At 46.2% G+C, this 7,377-nt stretch overlaps 1 protein-coding gene across 1 annotated transcript; it reads left to right on the top strand.

The window, feature by feature from the left end:
• Window positions 1-319: 319 nt before the first annotated feature.
• THAP1 (THAP domain containing 1) lies at window positions 320-7,377 on the top strand. Its single transcript, XM_074931773.1, has 3 exons — window positions 320-1,195; window positions 1,687-1,882; window positions 5,318-7,377. The coding sequence occupies exons 1-3, from the start codon at window positions 1,125-1,127 to the stop codon at window positions 5,768-5,770; spliced, it is 720 nt and encodes a 239-aa protein (XP_074787874.1). The 5' UTR covers window positions 320-1,124; the 3' UTR covers window positions 5,771-7,377.

Genomic DNA, 7,377 nt, shown 5'->3' with positions numbered 1-7,377 from the left:
TACGAAGCAAGCGCAGAGAGGGAAAGCAGACTGAAAATAAAACGTGGTCCTGGGTGGGGCAGAGAAAAAGCTGGGGAGGTTGACTTGGCTCTGGAGTCATTGACAAGAAATTCTGAGTATGATGTGATACACAGCAGAGATGTCAGTCCTCTGACAAGACCTGTTGGTCAGCTATACAGGATGGTTTTACTTGCTGATCTAATGCAGAGTTGAAGGTGAGCCCACAGGATGGAAAAACGCGGAAGTTGCTTGAAATAAACTTATTTGTAACAACAGATCAATTTATTTCAATATACCTGCAAGCCAGGTTTTGGTGAGAGTAAGGTAGTTGTTTTACATATCCTTATGCAGCTGTGTTATCGCGATGTGCTCTTTCTGTTGCTTTCTTTTCCTTCTCCCCGACCCGTCCCCCTCTTACTGCTGAGGAGATCCTGGCAAGCCTCCGGCTCCCACGGGGCCAACTTCCTGAGCCTGTGGCAACCGCGCCGCGCACGCCAGCCCTCCCGAAGCCCTGCCCGCCGGGTGGGGCGAGCATCCCCGGCCAGGGGCGCGGACGTCGCCCGGAAGGGAAGCGCACCCTGGCGGCTCTCGCTGCCCGCAGGCACGGCCGCAGCGCGAGCACCGCTTCCGCCGGCTTCTGCAGGCCCGGGCGCGGGGTGGGCGCCGGCCGTCGCGGCCCTCGGGGGCACGGGCCCCGGCAAACCAGGCCGGCCGCCCCTCGCCTCAGCCCCGCAGCGGCCCTGCGCGGAAGCGGGCGGCCGGGCGGGAGCCGCAGCCGCCGCGGGCCAGATGTGCAGGCGCGGGCGGGCGGGGCGCGGCCGCAGGGAAGGGGGCGGAGCGCGGAGAACTTCGGCTCGCGCTCGCAGGCTGCGGCCCGATTGGAGGGACAGCCGCGCAGGCCCCGCCCCCGCGCGCAGGCCCGCCAATGGGCCAGCGTGGCGCGCGCTATCACCGCGAGAGTTGCGCTGAAGCTGGTGCCGCCATCTTGGAGTTGGGAGACGCCGCGTCCCGCTCCTGTCCCTCTCGGAGGGTGGCGGGCGGGGGGCGGAAGGGGCAGTATGGGTGCCCGGCCGTGATTTAAGGGCGCCCGCGAGGCGGTGTCCCCGCCGCGGGGCCGCGGCAGGATGGTGCAGTCCTGCTCTGCCTACCGCTGCCGGAACCGATACGACAAAGAGAAGCCCATCTCCTTCCACAAGTGAGCGCGGGCGGCGCGGCGGGGCGGGGCCGCCGCGGGGCGGGGCCGCGGCTGCGGCGGGCGCGCGCGGACGCCGGCCCGGAGGGGAGGGGCCGGGCCGCGGCGCGCGCGCGGGTCCTGCGGGCAGGGGGCGCGCGGCCTGCCGGTGGGGGCGGGGCGCGGCGGGCGGCGGCGCGGGGGGGACCCGCCGGGCCCGAGCCGCCCCCGGCTCCGCGCGGCCCTGCGGAGAGCCGGGGGGCAGCGCGCTCTTCGCTGCCTTTCTCCGGGCCAGGGGCACCCCCACACACCTCGGGGCCGTCGGAGGGCCGAGACCCTCGGCCCGGCCCGCGCGCGGGGTCTGGATGGCCAGGAGGGGTTTGGCTCCGAAGATGAGCCCGACGGAGGAAAACCCGAGCGATCGTGCAGTCCGTCGGTCACAGCAGCACTTAGTTGTAACCCGATCCCGTGTTGCAAAGCTTTCCAAAAAAGCTGAAAGTGCTTCTTATTTACAGGTTTCCTCTTACACGACCCGATCTTTGCAAGAAATGGGAAGCTGCTGTTAAAAGGAAAAACTTCAAGCCGACCAAGTATAGCAGCATTTGCTCAGAACACTTTACTCCCGATTGCTTTAAAAGGGAATGCAACAACAAGCTTTTGAAAGAAAATGCCGTGCCCACAATATTTTGTTATACTGAACCCAGTGAAAAGGTAAATCCAGAGCTCTTGTAGCCTGAGATACTGGAATGCGTGTGTGTTGCTCGTGTTAGCCCAGCAGGGCTTGATGTAGCAGAGCGGTGGCGAGAAGATGCAGATTGCGAAGGGTACTGGCTGAGCACGTGTACCTGCAGGCACCTGATACACATCCAACATCTGTTCTCATTTGCTTTGACCAGAGCAGAGGCATTCCGAGGCCCTGGAGCATGTAGTATATATAGCAGTATCTCAGATCAGCTCTAGAGTGCATATGCAGAAGCCTGAGCAGTGTAACTTCAAAAACCTTGTGCTGAGTTAAATGGAATGGCAGCAAAGTAGAAGAGTATTCCCTGTAGTTAAGTTGTTCAACTGTATTTGTGGCATATATTGGGAGTTTTAGAGAGCCTTCAATAATTCTTGCAAATTGCACTGTACTCTCCTGTGCTGAGTGATGGCTACTGCTAGCACTGTAAAGATGACGGACCTTGATTCTGAAACTTAACTGTCCTCTTTAAAGGGCTCTGTCCTGGCTTCACAGAGTTAAAGTGAGTTGCAAACGAAGGGGCAGAACAGTAGCTGTATCTGCTATCTGTCTGTGTTAAGACCATCTCTGTATTGCCTTAACAGTTATCTTGTACTGTAAGCCAGACTGGTGCCTAACTTCTGTACCTGAACTTCTGATGGTAGTCTCTTGTGAGATGTATTGTTCCCTTAACTGTGCTGCTAAAGCAGATTACCAGGAGATGCAAGTCATTTATGAGTTCTTCCTTCTTCATGTAATAACTAAAGGATAACAGTGGAAGAGTTTGATTCTTAACTCCTGTATTGGCTATGAAATACTAGATAGATTACCACTCTGCTGTAGAGAAAGTGGCAAAGGAGAGGATGAATATGATAGGTCTAGGGGGTGAAATACCCTAATGGGATGAAGTGCACAGAGGAAGACTTGGACTTTTGCTTGCTTGATTTTTCTCTTTCTATATAATATTGGATTTGATGCAGGAGTAAAAATGGAATGTATTTGAAAAATGAAAAGTGGTTAATAACAGAGAATATAAGCAGAAGGTATATAAGGACAGTCAGACAATTTCTAGGTAAATACAGTTGTGTCAAGTTTTTTTGTTTCCTTGCTATCTGCACAACACACATTTTCTTAGTCATGTGTAAAATAGTTACAAAGTTTTTTACAGTTGAAAAGTTGAATGCATGTATAGGGGAATCTGCAAAAGTGCAGTTGGTGCAGCAGAGTTAGTGATGAGCCACATTCCCCATTTCATTATCATGCCTGGATCTAAAACACACAAAAGAGTGCCGTTTAATTGTGGAGAAGGATTTAGTGCTATTCCTATTTGTCTCACGGCACTTTTAAGTGAACTGCCACATATCTAAAAGAAATAACAAAGAATAGTGGTGGTTGTTTCGGAATTGAATCCACACAGATTTTGAAATACAGCTTTTTATCTTTTGCATTATGTATTTGAAACTCTTTTTCTTATGTCTTAGGAGAACCATTTATTGGCCGTAAGAAGTAATTAGAAGTCACTTATGATGTGTCAGTGATAGCAATGATCAGTTCTCTGTGGTACATTGTGACAATAGTAATGTATTTTTAGAGGTAGCATGTGCTGGATAAGCTGCATGTAGAAGTCTCTGTGTGAATTCAGCTGTCCAGCAATGATCTGATCTTTGCTTGTATTTCCAACAGGGGTGAATTTCTCTTTGCCAATTGCATCTTTACCTTGAAGGGTTTTTTAGTTGAAAAGTTTGAAAGCGATAGCTGATTAGAATATTTATGTGTGGATTTAGCTGATTAGAATATTCAAGTGTGAATTAAACTGACTGATTAGAATATTCAAGTGTGAATTAAACTGACTGATTAGAATATTCATGTGTGAATTAGATAGACCCACTGTTAGCAGCACTTTCTTATGATTGAGAAATAAGAGTGCTGATTGGCTGGTCTTGTACTTTAAAGCTATCAGTCATATTTGAGTGCATGTGAAACTTCCCTTCAACACCGATCACCAAACTGCCTTCTCAGTGACTGTCTGCCAAGTGTTGTACTTTGTTCAAGAGGGATATCTAGACCTCCCCAAGATCAAGTATTAGCTTGTTTGGATGTCAACTCAAGGAAGTTAATGGCTGACCTTCAGATCTGATGAGCTTGATATTTAGATGTTGAGGATTGTCAGCTGTTCTGATAAATATTTTCCCTGTCTTCATGCTTTTGTGTCTGGTAAGAATGCTGGCAACAGGTGGGTAGTTAGAAAATTGGTCCAGTGCCTCTTTCACTGATAATATCTTAGGCTTTCTTTTTGACAGGCACTATGCAAGCTCTTCTGTTTAAAAGTGCTTTTTTGTAAATCATTGTGTGCACGGAAGCATTTCTGAATTCCTTTGGGGCAGAAGGAGTCTGATTCTCTGCTCTGGTCTGTACTCAGGTGATGAGGGATCCGTGCTGTCCTGAACTGTGCAAGTGAATCTGTTGAGAGCAGTTTGATAAAGACTGCACTTTCATGTGGAGTTGAGCCAGATGATATTCTGCTGCTGCCAAAAGGGAGAATCGTGCTTCTCCCTTCTCCATCCCGTCTGCCAGCCGTGCAGTCCTGTTTCTCACTCCTTCCACATGCCAATTCAGGTGTAGGTCATACCCTGTGTTGCATTGCTTTGACTTTTAGTGAAGGACAGAATTCTGCAGTGGTGATGGGAGAGCCAACAGCTTTCTGTCATCTTAGCAACTTACTATATTAGAGCAAAGAGTAAATACCAGGGCTGGGAGGGTTGCTTTGCCTTTGAAGAGCTGTTTATTTTGGTTCATCATGTCTCTTGAAACTAAGCCCTTATGCTGCAGCCCCAAACCAGTGACACAGACCCTTCCAGTTGTTGAGAGGCAGACCTTGCTGTGCCTATGTCTCTGCTTTGCCACTTTGTCAGCCCCCTCAGTAGGTGACCCTTATTCTGCCTCAGCAGAAGACTGTCCACTTCTGCTGTGTTTTTGATTAAGTGAGCTGATAGGTTCAAAGTATATAATGGTAAGATACAGTAGAAAGGAGGAGGAACAAAGGAGAATGGGATGGCAGTGATGAGTTACTAGGTCAGCTGAACTCTGTTTTATGGAACGGCAGCCAGTATTCTTGCTTCTTAGGTAATCATGGATGTTTTTGACCTAAGTCTTCAAGTGAGAGTGATTGCTACATTCTTCAGTTTTTGATTTATTTGAGACATCAAGGACTTGAGTTTCAAAGAGACGTGAAAATGGAGCTGCTTAAAACTATTTCCTGTTGAGAAGCCAAACAAAACAGGCTCAGAACTCTTTGTCAATTTTAAAAATGTAGGCTTTGAAATTTTTTTTATTAATTTCAGTCCTGGTTGTTATTCTGGGGATGTGGAAAGGGAGTTGCATTGTAAACAATGTCAAGAATGAAAATTTACTTTTTTTCTTGTTTCTAGCCTGAAGAATTTGCAGAACAGCCAGAAGATCCACTACCACCTCCTCCATTGCCACCACCACCACCACCACCACCACCAGCTCCAGTACTACCACCATCTCCATCAACTCCTTCTTTTCATTTGTCTCAAATAGATGCCAGATTTGTAGATCCAAGTATTGGATTATTGATGCCTCCTCTCCAGACCCCTAGCAATCTTGCTGTTTTTTGTGATCACAACTATACCGTAGAGGATACAGTTCATCAGCGAAAAAGAATTCAGCAGCTGGAGGAACAAGTTGAAAAACTACGGAAGAAGCTCAAGACAGCGCAACAGCGATGTCGGCGTCAGGAAAGACAAATTGAAAAACTGAGAGAGATTGTTCAGTTTCAGAAAGAAAAAGACATATTGGCAGGAAAAGGCTATGTAATTCTGCCCAATGACTATATTGAAGTTGTAGAAGTACCTGCCTAGAAGTCATGAACATCAGTTTTCACTTTGCTAGGCCAAGAAATTTAGTTTAAAAACTAAATGCTCTCTAATTCTGTGTGTAAGACTTTCCAGAATTCTAAACCAGTAGATAACCAGTCATGCAAATGAGATCACATTTTTCTTTGTTGTCATTTTGGTTTGATACACTTTTAATATATTGAAAATGCAAGCATCTCAGAATTAGAAGATGCATTTAGTTTACAAAATCTGAATTGCTTTACAGAAGGAAAGGATGCAAGGTTGAATACATTTAAAATCTGTTAGGGTTTTTTTGTTTTGTTTTGTTTTTTACAATGGCTGTCTTATGCTTACAGGGTATGGGGAGCTGAATCTGGCTGAGAGTGAAATTGAGGTTGTTTTACACTTAGTGCAAAGCTTTGTCAAGGCATTTAATGTTGGCTTTGGTGATCCCTAGGAAGTAGTTTTCATTGATTTCAGAAGGAGCAGAATTAGGCCAGCTAAGAACACCTGCAAGTGCTGCAGAAACATAGAGAAATATAACATACACATTTCAGCACAACAAAACTTCCAACCTGTTTGCTCTGCCTTCAAAGCACTGCAAAAAGTCTAATTCCTTTGGTAAAGTATGTAAATTAACCTGTTCTTTTGGAGTAACCTTTCACCACATTTGTGTTGTGAGGGAGATGGGGAGAATTATTCAGCATAGCTGGCAAGAGCTGTAGAAGAGGCTTTTGGTTTGAGGGCACTTAGAAATACTCCTGAAGTGCAGTGCTGCAGTGAACATACATATTATTGGACTGTTGGCAGTATCAAGAAGGCACTATACTGTTCAGGGTACTGCTTCTCACAAGTACTCTGATAATATACAGTCCATAGCATGTTGGAGTGCAGCGTTCTCATAAACACTGTAATGGGTAGAATGTTGTCCTCATCTTAGAAACTCTTGGTCTTAACTCACATCTCAACTGTGTAGTTTTTTACTTATCCAGGGTGTCAGGCGTTTGTGACTTTCATTGCAGTATGCTGTGATTTTCTTTCTTTTTTTTTTTTTTTTTATCTGCTCCTTAAGAGACATCTGCCAAAGGGCAATTGCAGAATTAGACTTTGGGAGCTGCTTGGTGCTAGACTGGTTTTTAATATCTCAAATGCTGCTGCCTCTATTTCAGCCTTATTAAGACTCTTTCTAAAAATAATTTAGCATGACAAAGTAGTGCAGCAGTTTGCACTTACAGTCTAATAATTTGCTCAATCAATGAACTCATTCAAAATGAGAGAAAATGGCATCATGCTAACTAACCCTATTGTAGCCTTCACAGCTGAAATTTCTGAATATATTAGACATGAGGAAAATTACTTTTCTCAGTCCATGGCAAACTTGTTTGTAGTGTGGATTCTAGCTCTTGATATTAATCAAGCCCTGTTCATGATGTCTTTAAAAGCTTCCCTTTAGCATGACATTCTGAAATGTTTTGGACCAGTCTTGATACTTCTGACCTCACTCATGCCATGTATCGACTTTCCCTACCGTTTCATATACTTAAGATGAACAAAAATGCTGATGCATCCTTTTGTGTACATTTATTATACCTGATTAAAAATGAAAAGCAGACGGTGTGTTAAATTTTTAA

This window comes from Athene noctua, chromosome Z (assembly GCF_965140245.1).
Source record: "Athene noctua chromosome Z, bAthNoc1.hap1.1, whole genome shotgun sequence".
NCBI classification, from domain to species: Eukaryota; Metazoa; Chordata; class Aves; order Strigiformes; family Strigidae; genus Athene; species Athene noctua.
Note: the sequence above shows the minus strand (reverse complement) of the source record. Positions and strands in the feature narration are given on the sequence as shown.

Bases quoted from the DNA above. Each gene is read 5' to 3' on its own strand.
- THAP1 (XM_074931773.1), top strand. From the start codon at position 1,125: ATGGTGCAGTCCTGCTCTGCCTACCGCTGCCGGAACCGATACGACAAA. The intron at 1,196-1,686 runs GTGAGCGCGGGC...TCTTATTTACAG, and splicing joins AAGCCCATCTCCTTCCACAA to GTTTCCTCTTACACGACCCG. The intron at 1,883-5,317 runs GTAAATCCAGAG...TCTTGTTTCTAG, and splicing joins ATACTGAACCCAGTGAAAAG to CCTGAAGAATTTGCAGAACA.